General features: G+C 42.6%; 1 protein-coding gene across 1 annotated transcript in view; it reads right to left on the minus strand.

Moving 5' to 3' along the window:
• Window positions 1-11,944: 11,944 nt before the first annotated feature.
• The window catches only part of LOC144504367 (arginase-1-like), a 38,685-nt gene continuing 30,231 nt past the window's right edge, over window positions 11,945-20,398 (minus strand). Inside the window, exons 6-8 of the mRNA XM_078229580.1 lie at window positions 16,892-16,996; window positions 16,543-16,679; window positions 11,945-12,291 (exon numbers count right to left, since the gene is read on the minus strand). Of these exons, the coding sequence (XP_078085706.1) occupies window positions 12,164-12,291; window positions 16,543-16,679; window positions 16,892-16,996 (370 nt within the window). The 3' untranslated portion in view covers window positions 11,945-12,163. The remainder of the gene's footprint in view (window positions 12,292-16,542; window positions 16,680-16,891; window positions 16,997-20,398) is intronic.

The raw sequence follows: 20,398 nt of genomic DNA on the forward strand, positions 1-20,398 counted from the left end.
TGGGATGTTATTTGTCTCCTCGATAGTGAAGACTGATGCAAACTACCTGTTCATCTGTGATTTCGTTTTCATTATCAGTTCTCCGGATTCACTTTCTATTGGATCAATTCTCTCTTTATTAACCTATTTCTTTCAAATATTTATAAAATCTCTTTCTATCTAATTTTATATTTCTGGCTAGCTTTCTCTTGTACTCTGATTTTTCCCTCCTTGTTAATCTTTTAGTCATCCCTTGCTGTTCCTTATATTCTGTCCAATCATCTGACCTGCCACCTGTCTCTGCACAATTGTATGATTTTTAAAAAGTTTGATACTACTTTTAACCTTTCTAGTAAACCATGGATGGTGGGGGGGGGTCTGTTCCTTGTACATTTTCTTACTATTTGGAATGTATCTGTTCTGTGCATTTTGAAATATCCCCTTAAATATTTGCCACTGGCCCTCTGTTAACCTATCCCTTGACCTAATTTGCCAATTCATTTTAGCCAGCTCAGCTCTCATGCCCTCATAATTGCCATTATTTAAGTTTAAAAATATAGTCTGAGACCCATTCCTATCTCCCTCAAACTGAATATAAAATTCAGTCATATTATGGTCGCTGCTACCTAGGGGCAGTTTCACTAAGAAATTATTAATTAGTCCCATTTCATTACACAATACTAGGTCTGTGCTCTGGTTGACTCCAGAACATGCTGTTCTAAGAAACTACCCTGAAAGCATTCAACAAACTCCTTGTCTAGGCTACCTTTTCCCATCTAACTTTTCCAGTCTATATGTAAATTAAAATTCCCCATGATTATTGTTGTGCCTTTCTGACAAGCTCCAATGATTTCTTCCTTTATGCTCCATATAGTTAGTGTTAGGGGACTCCCATTTATTGTCTTCTTTGTTTCTCATCTCTACCCAAACTGTTTCCATAGCCTGGTTTCCTGAATTTAGGTCTGTGGTAACTAGAAATCACAAATAGTCGAATGTGTTGTTTAAAAAATGATCTTTATATGAATAAATAATGAAGTTTAACATTAACAGTAACTCAACAGGAATAACTATGAAAATAGCACAAGTCAACACGTCTTGCTTAAATTACTCCCTTTACTTTTACTGCCTCTAGTTTAGGGTATATAAGAACAGTAGAAATACTAACAAGGTCCCACTTACTAATGCAGCTGCTGTTCTTTCTGAGGAAAGTTAGAAAAGAAAAGGAGCACCTCTTACCCTCAGTCACCAGACTCCAACTTAAGAGCTCTACTGCAGACCAAAGTAGCACTCCAGTGCAGGACAATGAGGTAGTGTTTCTCAAGTTTACATTGAGGAATTGTAAATAAGGTCAAGAATGGGAAGATCAGAATGGGAGGCTTGCATTAACTACTAATTTTCATTGCCAGATGAGTCACCTTGATCCCAAAGATGCCCTGTGCACCCCATAGCCCTCGTTACTTGTCCAGCAGCTGATGAGTGCAAGTTTGATATGTTGTCATTGAATCAAATATTTATAAAATATACAACATGGGCCATTCAGCCATTGCACCTGTACCAGTGCCCTACAAAAGCAGCACAACTAGTTCCAATCCCTCACCTTTCCCTCTAGCCCTGCAATGTTTTCTCTTCCTAGTGTTTTATCCAGCCCCTTTTGAAAGCCCCAATTGAATCTGCCTCACCACACTCTCAGGCAGTGCATGTTACATAGAAATCTTATTTCACCATGTTGTTTTTTTTGCTAATAATCTTAAATCTGTAACCTCTGGTTCCTGGACCTTCCATTGATAGGCACAATTCCAGCCTTGGGTGACTGTGTGGAGTTTGCACATTCTCCGTGTGTCTGCATGGGTTTTCTCCGGGTGCTCTGGTTTCCTCCCACAGTCCAAAAATGTGCAGCTTAGATAGATTGGCCATGCTAAATTGCCCGTAGTGTCCAAAAGATGTGTGTGTTGGTTAGATGGATTAGCCATGGTAAGTGCGCTGGGTTACGGGGATAGGGTGAGGGCATAGTTGTGATGCTCTTTTGGAGAGTTGGTGAAGACTCAGTGGGCGGAATGGCCTCTTTCTGCACTATAGTGATTCTATGATTTCCTCCTATGGACTCTGTCTAGACTCTCCATGGTTTTGAACATTTCTATAAAACCTCCTCTCCACTTTCTCTAAGGTGAACAACCTCAGCTTCTCCAAACTATCCATGTAACTGTAGTTCCTCAGCCCTGAAACCTTTCTAATATATATTTTCTGTACCCTCTCTGGAACCCTCACTTCGCTCCTAAAGTGTGGTGTCCAGAATTGAAACTAATACTCCAGTTGAGGCCGAACCAACGTTTTATAAAGGTTCATCATGACTTCCTTGCTTCTATATTCTATACTTCTGTTTATAAAATATTTTATTTATATGCCTTTTTAACTGTTTCTCAACTTTTCCTGCCGCCCTCCATGATTTGTGCTATCCTCATAAATATTAAGATAAAATGGGAATTTAATTAACACTATTTTATAGTTTATGCACCTCTGTAATTTTCCTGCAAATTTGCTCCTCTGTATCTTTCCCATTAGTTGATTGCCAAAAGATTACACCAGTAGTCTGATAGTACCTCTATTGTTTCTTAACTCTTAACGAAATAGATTATGTGCATGATCCCTCCTGGATGTTCACTACAATATCTTCTTTAATCAAAACTCCTTTCTTTCCTTCCCTTATTTTTCCTGAACATCTTGTACCCAGGAAAATTAGTATCCAATTCTGTCCTTTTTTGATTCAGGTTTCCATTATTGCCACACCATGATATTTCCATGTGTGGCTATTTGTCTTTGCAGCTCACCAACTTTATTTACCACTATTTTGGCATTTACAAACATGCACTGTAAATGTAATTTAGACTGGATTGTAGTTCCTCTAATTTTCACCCCACCAAATACCAAATTATTTCTTCTTCTATTGTTATTGGTCTCTTCCAATCCATTGTTTGCCTTGTTTCGCTTTTCTAATGCAACATTCAGGTTCTCATCCAACAGCAACATTTGTTTAAACCCTCCCAAACAATGCCAGTATTCAGTGGTCCTGATTTTGTTGCGGTGCAATCCATCTGCCCTGTATAGATCCCACCTACCCAAGAACAGGTTCCAATACCCCAGGAATCGAAAGCCCTCTCTCTTGCATTACCTTTCCAGCCGTGCATTCATCTATCATCTGGCAGCAAAAGTTTTTCATGAGCAGCATGGCAAGCAGCAGGTCTCACCATAAAATATGAAGTGGATGTGAAGAAAAGATCCCAGTTTTACACTCAAATAATTGAATGTCTGCAATACTCAGCAGCGTTCATATGTGTAATGCAAAGAGTAAGCATTAAAAGAGTGGTGGAACAAGATCATTATTACTAATTGAGGAAGAGCAGGAAATATGTTTTGAGAAAGCACCTTTTAGATTAACTGTTAAGCTATTGCGGTAACTTAACATTATTGCCATATATAAACCACAAAGTCTATTTTTTTTAAAAGTACACAGAACAATAACTGTCTTCGCACTAATAAATATTGTCAGTAACACATAACGGGTAAAACACAAGTAACTCAGCAGAAGGGGGCAGCACTGCTGCAGTGTAATTAGTGTCCATCCGCAATCTTGAAAGGGAAAGAATAAATGCCAGAGTTTAATCTTATCGTTCACAGAATCCCCTACAGTGCAGAAGAAGGCCATTTGGCCCATTGAGCCTGCACTGACAACAATCCCATCCAGACTCTATCCTCACATATTTACCCTGCTAATCCTCCTGACACGAAGGGACAATTTAGCTTGAACTTGAAAAAGATAGCGTTGAAAAATGCATGAATTGTTAATATAATTGCAATATTTGTATCATGTATTCACAAGAAAAATACAACTGAATATTTCCACAACTAAATTTTTAAAAAATAAATGGATACCCGTTAAATCCCTGAGGCTTTAATTGTTACGTGCTGCCAGTCTTAGGAACGTATTTATGCATTCAAATAAATTTTGGTGTGTACTATGTTATCATGGTTTGTTCTTAAATAAAATAGTTAGGATTTAATTCTCAAATACGAATTTACATTCACTAAAAATGGTCTATGAAGGGGATTAAATTCTCCTGGTTTATTGTTGCAAGACAATCTATATTACCACAAATGAAAGGAAGCCTGTCAAACATCATATTAGATCTTACTTAGTTTGACTGAACATGGTGTTAAGGAGCCCGAGCAAAACTGGAGTCAATAGGAATCAGGGGCAAAACTCTCCCCTGGTTGGAGTCATACCTAGCACAAAAGAATATGCTTGTGGTTGTTGCAGGTCAATCATCTCAGTTCCATAACATCACTGCAGAAGTTCCTTAGGGTAGTGTCCAAGGCCCAACCATCTTCAGTTGCCTCATCAATGACATTCCTTCCATCATAAAGTCAGAAGCGGGGATGTTTGCTGATTACTGCACAATGTTCAGCACCATTTGCAACTCCTCAGATACTGAAGCAGTCCATGTCCAAGTGCAGCAAGATGTGGATAATATCCATCCTTGGGCTGACAAGTGGAAAGGAACATTTGTGCCACATAATTGCCAGACAATAACCATTTCCAACAAGAGAGAATCTAACCATCGCCCCATAACATTCACTTAGTTCTCCACTATCAACATTCTGGAGGTTACCATTGACCAGAAACAGAACTGGACCAGCCACCTAAATACTGTGGCTACAAGATTAGATCAGAGACTGGGAATCCTGTGGTGAGTAACTCACATCCTGACTCCCTAAAGCCTATCCATTATCTACAAGGGAGGAAGTGTTAGGTTTGTTAGAGAATATAAAGACTGACAAATCCCCAGGGCCTGATGGAATCTATCCAAGGCTGCTCAGGGAGACGAGAGATGAAATCACTGGGCCTCTGATGCAAATCTTTGTCACGTCACGACACAGGTGAGGTCCCAGAGGATTGGAGGATAGCTAATGTGGTCCCGTTATTTAAGAAGGGTAGGAAGGATAACCCGGGTAATTATAGGCCGGTGAGCTTGACGTCCGTGGTGGGGAAGTTGTTGGAGAAGATTCTTAGAGATAGGATGTATGCGCATTTAGAAAGGAATAAACTCATTAACGATAGTCAGCATGGTTTTGTGAGAGGGAGGTCATGCCTCACTAACCTGGTGGAGTTTTTTGAAGAAGTGACTAGAATGGACGAGGGAAGGGCCGTGGATGTCGTCTATATGGACTTTAGTAAAGCGTTTGACAAAGTCCCTCATGGTAGGCTGGTGAAAAAGGTTGGATCTCATGGGATAAAGGGGGAGGTGGCTAGATGGGTGGAGAACTGGCTTGGTCACAGAAGACAGAGGGTGGTAGTGGAAGGTTCTTTTTCCGGCTGGAGGCCTGTGACTAGTGGTGTTCCGCAGGGCTCTGTATTGGGACCTCTGCTGTTTGTGATTTATATAAACGATCTGGAAGAAGGTGTAACTGGGGTGATCAGTAAGTTTGCGGACGACACAAAATTGGCAGGACTTGCAGATAGTGAGGAGCATTGTCAGAGGCTACAGAAGGATATAGATAGGCTGGAAATTTGGGCAAAGTAATGGCAGATGGAGTTCAATCCTGATAAATGCGAAGTGATGCATTTTGGTAGAAATAATGTAGGGAGGAGCTATACGATAAATGGCAGAACCATAAAGGGTGAAGATACGCAGAGGGACCTGGGTGTGCAAGTTCACAGATCCTTGAAGGTGACGTCACAGGTGGAGAAGGTGGCGAAGAAGGCATATGGCATGCTTGCCTTTATAGGACGGGGCATAGAGTATAAAAGTTGGGGTCTGATGTTGCAGATGTATAGAACGTTGGTTCGGCCGCATTTGGAATACTGCGCCCAGTTCTGGTCGCCACACTACCAGAAGGACGTGGAGGCTTTGGAGAGAGTACAGAGGAGGTTTACCAGGATGTTGCCTGGTATGAAGGGGCTTAGTTATGAGGAGAGATTGGGTAAACTGGGGTTGTTCTCCCTGGAAAGACGGAGGATGAGGGGAGACTTAATAGAGGTGTATAAAATTATGAAAGGCATAGATAGGGTGAACGGTGGGAAGCTTTTCCCCGGGTCGGTGGTGACGTTCACGAGGGGTCATAGGTTCAAGGTGAAGGGGGGGAGGTTTAACACAGATTATCAGAAGGACATATTTTACACAGAGGGTGGTGGGGGCCTAGAATGCGCTGCCAGGCAAGGTGGTGGAGGCGGACACACTGGGAACGTTTAAGACTTATCTAGATAGCCATATGAACGGAGTGGGAATGGAGGGATACAAAAGAATGGTCTAGTTTGGACCAGGGAGCGGCACGGACTTGGAGGGCCGAAGGGCCTGTTCCTGTGCTGTACTGTTCTTTGTTCTTTGTACAAGGGCACAAGTCAGGAGTGTGATGGAATACTTCTAAGTTGGGCCAAAGGGCCCAACAATTCATGCATTTTTCAATGCTATCTTGTTTAAGTTCAAGCTAAATTGTCCCTTAATGTCAGGAGGATTAGCAGGGTAAATATGCGGGGATAGGGTCTGGATGGGATTGTTGTTGGTGCAGGCTTGACAGGCCAAATGGCTTTCTTCTGCGCTGTAGGGATTCTACGAACGATAAGATTAAACTATGGCATTTATTCATTCCATGCTGTAAACCTCTACGGTTTGCCACTTTTCTTGATGAGTGCAACTCCACAATACTCAAGAAGCTTGACATCATCTGCGACAAAGCAGCCTGCTTGATTGGCACCCCATCCACAAACATTCACTCCCTCCATCACTAATGCACCGTGGCAACAGTGTGTACAAGGTGCACTGCATGAACTCACTAGGCTCTTCAGACGACACCTACAAAACCCACGACTGCTACTACTAATATCTAGAAGGACAAGAGCTGCAGATGCATGGGAACACCTGGAAATGCCCCTTCAAGCCACACACCTTCCTGACTTGGAACTATATTGCCATTTTTTCACTCACTGGATCAATATCCTGGAACTCATTCCTAATAGCACTGTGGGTATATATGCACCACATGGACTACAGTGAGTCAAGCTGCCTGATTTAAAGTTTCAAACAATGCTTGGCAATTAACTGTCAGTCAACATTGGTTGGTGCAACACCACCACCAATCAGCATTCTCTTCTCATAAAGTATAAAGTTGTTGTTTCCCCTGGCATTAGTTTCCTGCAATTGACCTGATGAGTGCAAATGATAAGCTCTGACAAAAATATCTTATTTCAGTAATGCTCAAGTTCTGTACTAATTAATAATTGAGAGTGCGAAGAATTATACTAACAACCAATTTAAGATTATCAGTTGGACTTGCAATGTGTCTCACCGATCTGACAGTGGAGAGATCAGCGCATGGGCAGTGGCCCCCACATCGCCAGCCTTCTGATCGCCAGCCTCCCAATTTCATTTCCAGGCCCCTCCCGCTGATTGCCAGCTTCCCAATCCCCCCTTATCGCCTGTCTACCCGAACCCCCTCCCCCCTGATCAGCACCCTACACGTACCACGACCTCCCCATGTGCCCTGATCTCCTCCTCCCTCCGTCCCCCATCAATCCCATTGTAGAGTGTGCAGAGCGCCCCCCACGCCCACTGATCAGACTGGCTTCTCTGGCCCCGCCCCCAACACTGCCTGGTGGACAGTGCCAGGGTGCCTGGTGGGCAGTTCCATGCTGGGGCTTCAATGGCCAGTAGGGTGATCACGCCTGGTCCCCTTTGATGGGGCCCAGCCTTAATCCCTGCAAGTGGGAAGCTCTCTGGGCGAGGTTGGGGAAGACCCTGGTGAGCCCAGAAACCAATTCCCAGGCTTGCTAATCATATTTCAATATGGAAATCAGTCTTGCGTCGATTTTCAGCACGAGGCTGATGACATTGAAAAACGCTGCCTGGGAGACTCGTGATCGACCGGAAGCCAGTCGCTAGCCCCGCTACAGGGCCGCTGATGTCTCTCGGCCCGCTGCACTACTTAAGTAACGCAGCGGGCTGGGAGAATTGTACCCCCATATGTTTTACTTTGGACAGGACTGGGTCTTTCTGTCCAATTCCAAATCTGCCTTGACCTTAACAGCAATGTATCCAAGAAGCTGAGGGGTAACATTATTTCTTGTGTGGTACTGTTGGTGACGATATGGTTTGAGGGAGTGAAGGAGACTCAGGACATCTGCGTCTGATATTTTGATATCTGGCCTGTGTAGGAAGTTGTATGCTGCTAGAAGTAAAGCCCACCACTGGATTCTGGCCAGTGCAATAGGAGGAATAGGCTTGTCCTCATGAAATGACCCTAATAATGGCCTGTGATCGATGATGATCATGAAGTAACGGCACGGTAGCACAGTGGTTAGCACTGCTGTTTCACAGCTCCAGGGACCTGGGTTCGATTCTGGGCTTGGGTCACTGTCTGTGTGGAGTTTGCACATTCTCCTCGTGTCTGCGCGGGTTTTCTGCGGGTGCTCTGGTTTCCTCCCACAGTCCAAAGATGTGCGGGTTAGGTTGATTGGCCATTCTAAAATTGCCCTTAGTGTCCTGGGATGCGTAGGTTAGAGGGATTAGTGGGTAAATAATTCGACGTGGAGGAGCTTCACAGTCTGGCAGATCAATCTCCACCAAGCCTCCTGATCTGCATACCCTGCCTTGTCCAGTCCCTTGCTGCCCATTCTACCCACCCTCTCCCCCCAACCCTCACCCCTCCCCGGCCCTTTCCATCATACTGGTCTCCTTCCCACTCTCCCTTCTCCAATCCCTCTGTACCATTACTCCCTCCCCCACTCCTACAACATTCCTCCCATTTCCACTCCCCACTCTCCAAAGGTCAGCATGGCATCACACCAGGTGATGGGCCTTTGTTGGCAGTGTCAGCGGGTCTCGTTTCAAGGCTGGAGAGTGATGACGACTCGCTGTGAAGAAAGCTGTGCTGCTCCTCAACGTCTGAAGTCTGACTCCAGCCTTTCTGATGTCAGCCCACTTACCTCCCAGCTCATCATTGCTGGAGCGATGGGTTCACTCGATTCCACTTAACGATAAGGGGTTGGGGATGGGGAGGCTCGAGGGTGTGACCTTCGCTGTCCCATTGTTTAAGAAGGGGAACAGAGACTTCCCCGGGAATTATAGACCGGTGAGTCTCACTTCTGTTGTCGGCAAGATGTTGGAAAAAATTATAAGGGATAGGATTTATAGTTATTTGGAGAGTAATGAATTGATAGGTGATAGTCAGCATGGTTTTGTGGCAGGTAGGTCGTGCCTTACTAACCTTATTGAGTTTTTTGAGAAAGTGACCAAGGAGGTGGATGGGGGCAAGGCAGTGGACGTGGTATATATGGATTTTAGTAAGGCGTTTGATAAGGTTCACCATGGTAGGCTTCTGCAGAAAATGCAGATGTATGGGATTGGGGGTGATCTAGGAAATTGGATCAGGAATTGGCTAGCGGATAGGAAACAGAGGGTGGTGGTTGATAGTAAATATTCATCATGGAGTGCGGTTACAAGTGGTGTACCTCAGGGATCTGTTTTGGGGCCACTGCTGTTTGTAATATTTATTAATGATCTGGATGAGGGTATAGTTGGGTGGATTAGCAAATTTGCTGATGACACCAAAGTCGGTGGTGTGGTAGACAGTGAGGAAGGGTGTCGTAGTTTGCAGGAAGACTTAGACAGGTTGCAAAGTTGGGCCGAGAGGTGGCGGATGGAGTTTAATGCGGAGAAGTGTGAGGTAATTCACTTTGGTAGGAATAACAGATGTGTTGAGTATAGGGCTAACGGGAGGACTTTGAATAGTGTGGAGGAGCAGAGGGATCTAGGTGTATGTGTGCATAGATCCCTGAAAGTTGGGAATCAAGTAGATAAGGTTGTTAAGAAGGCATATGGTGTCTTGGCGTTTATTGGTAGGGGGATTGAATTTAGGAGTCGTAGCGTTATGTTGCAACTGTACACAACTCTGGTGCGGCCGCACTTGGAGTACTGTGTGCAGTTCTGGTCCCCACATTACAGGAAGGATGTGGAGGCTTTGGAGAGGGTGCAGAGGAGGTTTACCAGGATGTTGCCTGGTATGGAGGGGAGATCCTATGAGGAGAGGCTGAGGGATTTGGGATTGTTTTCGCTGGAAAGGCGGCGGCTAAGAGGGGATCTTATTGAAACATATAAGATGATTAGAGGTTTAGATAGGGTGGATAGTGATAGCCTTTTTCCTCTGATGGAGAAATCCAGCACGAGGGGGCATGGCTTTAAATTGAGGGGGGGTAGTTATAGAACCGATGTCAGGGGTAGGTTCTTTACCCAGAGGGTGGTGAGGGATTGGAATGCCCTGCCAGCATCAGTTGTAAATGCGCCTAGTTTGGGGGCGTTTAAGAGATCCGTAGATAGGTTCATGGACGAAAAGAAATTGGTTTAGGTTGGAGGGTCACAGTTTTTTTTTAACTGGTCGGTGCAACATCGTGGGCCGAAGGGCCTGTTCTGCGCTGTAATGTTCTATGTTCTATGTTCTAAATATGTAGGGATATGGGGGTAGGGCCTGGGTGGGATTGTGGTCGGTGCAGACTCGATGGGCCGAATGGCCTCTTTCTGTGCTGTAGGGTGTCTAAGTGTCTAACGCTTATGTACATACTTGTGGAATTTTTTAACTCCGTAAATGATGGCTAGCCCCTCTTTTTTAATTTGGGAGAATTTTTTCTTGGCATCAATTAAGGTTTGTGACACGAAGGTGACGGGCCATTCTATGCCATCTTCCGTTCTATGAGACAACACTGCCAAATGGCAAAGCATCACGCTATCTCTCTCTTTGGGTTGAAATAGACGAGCAATCCTGAAGATTGTAAAGCAAGTTTAACTTTCTCAAAGGCTTCTTTTTATGGCTCGCTCAAATACCAACTTTGATATTTCTTTAAAAGCAAATGTAAGGGTACCAGTAATGTTGATAGATTTGGTATCAACCGGCCATAGTAATTAACCATGCCCAACAAAAGTTTCACATTCTGACACGTTCCTTGGTGCTGGTGCTTCCTTTATAGCTTTTATTTTTTCTTCTAGAGGGTGTAGCCCTTGGTGTTGACTTTAAATCCAAGGTAAGTGACCTTGTGGGCCTGAAAGGAACACTTCCCTTTTTTTAAGTCATATTCCCGCCTCTTTGAATCTCAAGCACCTCTTCGAGGTTTGTCAAATGCTCTTCTTGGGAAACTCCTATGATTAAAACACTTCTATTTTGGGTATATCTCGCAATAAAATTTCCATGGTGCACTGGAAATAGCTCAGGCAATTCAGAGTGCGGAGAGAGGCTATGTCAAGTTACAGTGCATGCATACAGGCAAGGTGGATTAGCTGTGACTTTGCAAGTCAGGACAGCAGAGTTGAGTTTGCTGAAGAGACAGTGCAGAAACTCACTGAGCAAGGCAGGGGAAAGAAGGAAAAAAATGGGTCAAAAAAGCAGATATTCTGATGAATGTTATAGGTGCGGGGGAGATCATCCCCAGGAAAATGTATATTTTGGGATTCTACCTGTGCCAGGGGCAGTGCCAGGGAGCATTGCCCTGGGAATTGCCTGGCCATGTTCCTCTCTCCTGAGGGCTACACTTACCTTTGCACCTTTCCAAGGGATTCCCTCGACAGATTTATGTTTTAAAAAACCTGCCAAGTCACATCAGCGAAGTATGAATATTCAGTGAGAGGGCATAATTTGGCAAGGGGACCATTAATAATATGGAAATTCATTCAAATGTATTAAATTCAGGTTCTCACTTATTATGGATGAGAACCTGATTACATCATTAGCAAGGGCCAATGAAAATCAGACTGTGCAATCATGCCAGTATGAACTGTGTTTTTCGATTCTCATGGGATTTTGACTCCACTCTGCCAATCCCGAGTGCAGAGAATGTGGGGTGTGTCACTCAATGTAACAGATTCAGCATGAGAGTAATAAGGAAGGTGGATGGAAATGGAGCCAGAGAACATTGCAACTAACATTATTTCATCCTGGATTTTATGCCAGACAATCAAATTTTAACATTAAAAAATTGTAAGTTTTTGAATAAAATAGTAATATAAGTTGATAAAAGTTTTAAAAGTACTACTTATCCTCAATTTTGCTTCCTGGGAGTACAAATGATTCACAAATCTCCATAATAATGATACAACAAAAGACAAATGTTAAAAACTGTTAGAATTCCAGCAAAGAATGATCGGTGAAATTATTTTTCCAAATAGCCAAGTGCTTTCAAAATAACATCTCGACCAGAATTCACAGTGGATGTAGCTTCTTCTTCTGTTTTTCCTAAAGATGGATTAACTTCCACTAAATCAATTGCTGACAGCAGGCCTGCAGAGGAAAATATAACATATACAGTACAATTATATACCGAGAAACAAAATTTATTAGCAGAGACTCGCAAAAAATGTGGTCAAATTAGTATATTTATTCTAAAAGAATTTCTTTAAACTCATGATTTCTATTTATTCTTTCACCAAAGACTTGAACAAAATCAAAAGTTTTCATTCTAGAGAAGCTACATAAAGCTGTCCATGTGTAAAATTGGTTCAGGAATATAAATACAATTTTGTTAAGAGTCTGACCTTGTAATTTATTTAAAGTAAAGTATATTTATTAGTCACAAGTAGGCTTACATTAACACTGCAATGAAGTTACTGTGAAAATCCTCTAGTCGCTATACTCCGGCGCCTGTTTGGGTACACTGAGGGAGAATTTAGCACGGCCAATGCATCTACCAGCACATCTTTCGGACTGTGGGAGGAAACCCACACAGACATGGGGAGAACATGCAAACTCCACACCGGCAGTGACTCAAGTTGGGAATTTAACCCAGGTCCCTGGCGCTGTGAGATAGCAGTGCTAACCACTGTGCCACCGTGTTCTAGTCATAGAATATGGAAGTGTAATTGGGAGCTGAAAAGGCTGTCTTACATCTGATGGGCTCAATATTATTCAACAATAAACATTCTACTGAAAGATCCCTGTTTCAGTAACTATAAATCAAATAAAACAGCTTCCTAAGTATCAATTGTTAAAGCTTCAAAGCAATATTATAAGTACTCCTTGAGTTTTAAGTTTGTGTGGGGGCATAATATTGGAGCTAAATCTAAAAATCACCTTCTTCGTCTATAGAATCAACACGATTCTCCACACAGCTTTTCTAAAACATTTTAATTCAAATCTCAAGAATTTTAATTTTCTTAATAAATTGTATCAAATAATTGTCCCCTGCATTTTGCCACACCTAATCAATTTCATCATGTGATCTACACCTCCCATGCCATCCTCTCCATCCTTGCCATCTCTCTCATTCCTTTCCCAAACTATTCCTTCTATCCCTCCCATGCCACCCCTTCCCTTTTATCAATCCTCACGTTTTGCTGCTTTCTCCATCAACGCACCACCCAGCTGCTGACACCAATTGCCAGCCACATGTGCAACACGCACTTATGTCCCCCGTGTGCCCCTCATGCCTCCATATGTGCCAGGCAATAAACTCCCCCTCAATGTGTCCCTTAAGCTGACCAATCAAACTGTCCAGTCAATCAAAAATTTGAGTATTATTAGAGAATGATCAGCACAAGCGTCATAGCATTAGTAACTAATTAGCGGAGAGTACAAAGATCATAGGAGATTATTAAAGAGTGTCTTAAAAGAAGAATGAGAGGTACTGTGTTTTAGGAAGAAAATTCCAGGAAATGCTCAAGAGGCCAAAATTAGATGAGTGCAGATACCTCAGAAGGTGTGGGGCTGAAGAAGATTGCAGAGAGGAAGGGACAAGGCCATGGAAGAATTTGAAAGCAAGGATGAGAATTTTAGAATCAAAGTGTTGTGTGGCCGAAAACTAATGTAGCACAGCATTGATAGCTGAATGGGACTTGATGAGAGTAAAATATATGGAGATTGTGTCACTTTATGGAAAGTAGAATTTAAGACAGCAGCCAGACGTGTGTTGGAATACTCAAGTCTTAAGCTCAAAGAGGCATGAATGGGGTTTCAACAGTTGAATAGCTGTGGCAGGTATTACGACCCAGCCAAAGACTCCAAAGTGTTTTGTGAAGTTAGCCCAGGCCCTAGGTTTTACATTTGATTTTGGCATTGGTGAGCATAAGGAGTTTCACTCCAGGTATGATTCAAGTGACCCATCAGAAAGCTTTTACCAAACAAACTTTATTTAAGTTGAAATATATTAAAAAGAATTAGCATAACCTTTACCAGTTACAAGACTTAAACATGGCACAGTATAACTCCTAACAGCTAGCCTTCTCTGTTGTTCCACGGTAACCATCATCCCACAGACATATACCATTCTTCAGACATACCATAAAAACAAGTATGCTCATGTGATGCTGGATTTTCAGCTATGTGAAACCTATGGACAGAAATTCAAGCTCGCTGTTTGGAGAGAAGGATATATCCTCATAAAATTGCCAGATTGCTGCTTTAGCAACAATACAACATATAAGAGTATGATTAAATGGGCAGAAGGGCCCAAAGAGATGATGTTGTCCCACTAAAGGCCTTGTCCAGGATTAGGGTCTTTGACAGTTAAGTAGTATGGAGGGAGAGGAATCCAATACAAGGCCTCTCAGATGCCGGGGGCCATTCCTGACACCCAGACTGCCTGCATTCACTACAGTTTGCCTGTCGCCGCAACAAGTCCACAGCAGACGCCATCTCCCTGGCCCTACACGCAACCCTGGAACACGTAGATAACAAAGACACCTATGTCAGTCTCCTATTCATAGACTACAGCTCAGCCTTTAACACAATTATTCCGACGAGACTCATCTCCAAACTCCATGGCCTGGGGCTCGGCTCCTCCCTCTGCAACTGGATCCTAGATTTCCTAACCCTCGGACCGCAGTTAGTAAGGATAGGCAACAACACCTCCTTCATGATCATCCTCAACACTGGTGCTCTATAAGACTGTGTCCTCAGCCCCTTACTATACTCCTTATACACCTCTGACAGTATGGCCAAATTCCCCTCCAATTCGATTTTCACGTTTGCTGATGACACCACTGTTGTGGTTCAGATCTCAAACAATGACAAGACACAGTACCGGAAAGGGATAGAGAATCTGGTGAACTGGTGCAATGACAATAATCTCTCCCTCATTGTCAACAAAACGAAGGAGATGGTCATCGACTTCAGGAAGTGTAGTGGAGGGCATGCCCTTGTCTACATCAATGGAGACGAAGTGGAAATGGTTGAGAGCTTCAAGTTTTTAGGTGTCCAGATCACCAACAACCTGTCCTAGCCCTCCATGTGGATGCTATAGTTACGAAAGCCCACCAACTCCTCCTCTTTCTCAGGAGACTAAGGAAATTTGGCATGTCTGCTACAACTCTCACCAACATCGACAGAAAGCATTCTTTCCAGGTGTATCACAGCTTGGTATGGCTCCTGCTCTGTCCAAGACCGCAATAAACATAAAGGGTCGTGAATGAAGCCCAGTCCATCACTCAAACCAGTCTCCCATCCATTGACACTGTCTGCACTGCCTCGGAAAAGCAGCCAGCATAATCAAGAACCCTATGCACCCCAGACATACTCTCTTCCACCTTCTTCAATCAGGAAAAAGATACAAAAGTCTGAGGACACGTACCAACCGACTCAAGAACAGCTTCTTTCCTGCTGCCATCAGACTTTTGAATGGACCTACCTCGCATTAAGTTGATCTTTCTCTACATCCTAGCTATGACTGTAACACTACATTCTGTACCCTCTCCTTTCCTTCTCTATGTATGGTGTGCTTTGGATAGCGCACAAGAAACAATACTTTTCACTGTATACTAATACATGTGACAGTAATAAATCAAATTATGGCAATTTCATTTGTCTACCATCAGTTTCCCCTTGATAGTCATTGGATGTGAAGGTAACATGGACAGATGGAAGGGAAATTCGCCAAGGACCCAAGCCCCACCATTTCTTTTTTCTAAATGCAGTGAAAATGAAGGAGTGGTCAGCATCAATCTGGTTAAGGTGTGGATAGTGGTAACGAATACAGATCAGGTCACATAATGAACCAACAGTATGGCTCACTGCCTGACTTTTCCCATGGTCTACCCTGATCGCATAGAAAAGCACCCAGTCCAATAATTCTAGACTTGAAGAAAGCTTCTCCTAAAGAAAGCTTGTGTCCTTTTGTGTGCTATTGTTCTCGTGTCTTGGTTCTCTGCAAGATGGATTCACCGATTCAATGCTTCCAGCAGTAAGAAAGAAAAAGAGAACTTCGTAAAGAGAGAACTTGGAAACTTGAATTTACTGTAATTATCAGTTCTGATAGAAATTCTTAGAAATTTTAAACCGGCTTCCTCTGCAAAAAGCAACTGCAATACCACAGACTGTGCAGCATGAACCGAAGACAATGGTTTTCTTTTCTAGATTTTGTTTTCTATTTCCTTCTTGGATGAATCACAACCACCCAAATTCTGGTATTCTCATGCCAACAAATTGTTATGGGATGAAATTTCATTGTTTCCCCGAGTTTCTCAATTTGCATAATTTGTTCAATGGGGCCAATCACATTGACAACATAAACATCTTTTACTGTGTTCCTCTTTATCATACCTGTTTTATGGATTTCACTTGCCACAAAGATACCTTGTTCATACGTGAGACCTCCCTTTACGGGAGTTCCTGTAGCAGGTGCCAGAATGGGATCAAATCCATCAATGTCAAAACTAAGATGGATCGGTTTCTTTATTCTATGAGAAATTGGATATTACATCTGAGTGAGAATATAGTACAAATAGGTTGACATACAGTAAAAATAATGGACAAAAGAATGTCATAGAAACTGTTAAGTTTCTGTGAAGTATCTTAAGACTTTTTTTAAAACTTTAAAATCTCTAGATAAATGCAAATTGTTACTAATTTTCTAGACATCAAATGAACTCATGGTTGGTAAAATCCATACCTTGAATACAGGTAATCGCTGGTCATCTCCATGACTTTCTCTATTCCCATGTGATTTATATCCTTTGCTAAGAAGAATTTAATTCCTAATCTATTTATAATATCCCTGAAAAGAATCAAGTAGTAGAATTACTTATAATTAAAGCAATATAAAAGCACAGAAAGAGGCCACTCAACTGATCATGCCTCTTCCATTTCTCACAATTTAAAAAATTTATCTTTTGCAAAATCACATCTGTGGTACCGTGGCCCCTTTAAGAGGGCGTTCCCTGAAGGCCATGTGATCAGGCCAGACGCTATAGAGTGTTGAGGCAGGAAACTGAGCCAATTGAGTGCAAGGGGAGAATCCTCAGTTGGAGCCAGGGAGGAGTATTGCAATGTGGCATAGTTAATTCTGCCAGACCCTTTGTTGTTGGCAATAAATAGTTATTTGGTAATCCTTTGTTACTTTGAGCCACATCCATTACACTGGCGATGAGGAAAACCTTTCAGAGTCATTAAGGATTTCAGTGTGCAGCTAGAGGGGGAAGAGACTTCAGTGTTGAAAATACGAAGAAACAACGTACATACGTACATTAAAATGCCTTTGATTGGAAATATTGAATATTTTGACCCAGAAGTGGAAAAGTAGTGACAGTATATTGAAAGGCTGTATTACTTCTTTCTGGCAAATGAAACAACAGCTGAAGAAAAGCAAAAGGTTATTTTGCTCACAGTCTGTGGCCCACAGGCTTACAGCTCAGTGAGAAATTTAACACCGCCTGACTCTCCAGACACAGTGCGGAACTTTCCCATCCCGCCCACCATGGGAATCGTAGTGGGCAAGGGGCGGACCATACAAAGGTCCATTGACCTCGGGTGAGATTTTCTGGTTTTGGTGCGAGCATGACCGGAAAATCCCGCCCAGTCTTTTGAATTTGTAAAATATAATTTCAACCCCCGGCCCTCAATCATTATGCTGAGATACAAATTTCATTCGGCAGTCCAAGGAACAGGGGAGATGGTCTCAGGCTTCGTAGCCACATTGAGAGGGTTAGCAGAGCACTGCGAATTCAGCCCAGCTTTAGGAGAAATGTTAAGAGACCGTTTGGGTCTTTGATATAAACAGCCTAATGATACAGAAGTTGTTACTGGCTGAGACCAAAATCTCTTTAGAAAAAGCTGTGGAGTTGACCCAGGTGCACTGAGCAGGATGGAAGCAAGTTGCAAGGCATGCCAAATGAGCTAAACCATTTATGGTGTTAAATGTTTGTTGTGAAGAACAGTCTGAGGGTGAGTACAGAAGAGCATGAAAAAGGGATTACAGCAATGAGGCGGAAGCTTGTTTTTGATTTGGGGGAGAACACTCCCAATAAGCTTGCCGATGCAGAAATTACAAGAGTGGTGCAGAGTGAAGCAGACAAGACAGAATGTGCAAAAAAAACCCCACAATGGTTAGTTTAACCCCTTTCAAAAAACTGGATGAGGAGCCCAACAAGAAACCCGAGTCATTTATCGTAAACCAGGTCCAACTAAGTAAAGTGCCCTTATAGAGATAGCCTTGATGGTAAATGGCAGATCGCTTAAAATGGAAATTGACACAGGGGCTGTGACTATAGTTATAGGGGTACAGGCATTTTGTTACCTTCAAAAAGGCCTCCAACCATTAAGATTGAGTGAGTCAGGAGCCATATCATCTACATATACTGGAAAGACATTACAGACCTCATGGGCAGTAGTAGTCACCGCGTCCTACAAGTATCAAATGACATAGCTACCTGTCTTGGTAATTAAAGGTCACAGACCTTGTTTAATGGACTGTTTGGCTCAAGCAGATAAAATTAAATTGGTTGGAAATATTAAACCTGCGGAATGGAGATTTTCAAGAGCTGTTGTCTAAATATTCTGAGGTCTTCCAAAATGAACTAGAATGTATAAGAGGAGCTAAAGCCAAAATATATCTGAATCCGGATGCAACGTCTACATTTTTTCAAGCCTGCCCAGTACCCTTTGAACTTCATCATAATGTTGAAGTCGAGCTTGGAAGACTGGAAGATTTAGGTATTATGAAACCCCTACAGTTCTCCAAATGGGCTGCACCCATTGTCCCTATCCTCAAACCAGATCGTACTATAAGAATTTGTGGGGATTATAAACTAACAGTCAGCAAAGGAGTTCAGATAGACAGATATCCCATTCCTAGAATTGAGGACCTCTGTGCCAAACTAGCCGGGGGTTTAAAATACACCAAGTTAGACCTCGGTCACACCTACCAGCAGCTGGAATTGAATAAAGATTCGCAGAGGTTGGTTACTATCAACACCCACAAGGGTCTATACTATTATATACGTTTATCTTTTGGAGTTTCATCAGCGTGTGCCATTTTCCAATGGAAAGTTCATTACAAGGCATCCCTAATGTAGTGGCTTATCTCAATGACATTCTAATTACAGGAGCCTCACCTGAAGAATACAGATCAAACTTGGAGGCAGTTTTGAGAAGATATAAAGAAGCGGGTATCAGGTTGAAAAGGGAGAAATGCACTTTCCAGGCAGATGGAGTTACATATTTGGGTTTTAGGGTATGATGCAAAAGGTTTACATCCTTTGGAAGATAAAGTTAAAGCCATTAAGGAAGTTCCACAGCCAAAAAAGTATCAGAGTTAAAGTCATTCCTCGGAATGGTGAATTATTACAGTGGTTTTTTTATCTCTACCATCTTAGCCCTACTCCACCAGCTGTTAAAGAAACATCAACGTTGGAGGTGGGGAGAAGAACAAAAAGAAGCGTTCACAAAAATTAAGCAGGCTCTGCCGTCATCGGCATTTCGATCCAACCAAGCCATTGGTAGTGACCTGCAATGTATTACCATATGGAATGAGAGTAGTTTTGTCCCAAATGATCTCTGATGGAGTAGAAAGGCCAAATGCTTTTGCGTCAAGAACATTATTAGATGCGGAAAAAAATATTCTCAGATAGATAATGAAAGCTTGGCGGTCATTAAGGCAGTCAAAAAGTTTAATTTATATATTTATGGATGGCCTTTCACAATAATTTCAGACCACAAGCCATTGTTATGTTTATTCAGAGAAGATAAACCAGTGCCGCCAATTGTCTCTGCAAGGATGCAGAGATGGACTCTGTTGTTAGTAGCGTACAGTCATACGTTCCAGCATTGCCCAGGGACACAAATATCAAATGTCGGTGCATTAAGCCATTTGCCCTTACGACAGACAGTAGCATCACCACCAATCCCACAAGAGATAGTGCTGGCACTGCACCTTATAGACACTTTGCCAGTCTCAGCTAAGCACATAAAGATGTGCTTAGACCGATTCTTATCAAAAGTTAAGATGGTGACGCAAGGGTGACGTATTAGTCAGAGCTGCTTAAACCTGACCAACAGAGGATGGAGATAACGTTTGAGGATGGTGTTTTGTTGCTGGGACTAGGGTTATAGTCCTATCCCAAGGAAGACAACTTTTATTACAGGAATTGCACAATTCAGATCCAGACAAAGCATGATGAAA

This window comes from Mustelus asterias, chromosome 15 (genome assembly GCF_964213995.1).
Source record: "Mustelus asterias chromosome 15, sMusAst1.hap1.1, whole genome shotgun sequence".
NCBI lineage: Eukaryota > Metazoa > Chordata > Chondrichthyes > Carcharhiniformes > Triakidae > Mustelus > Mustelus asterias.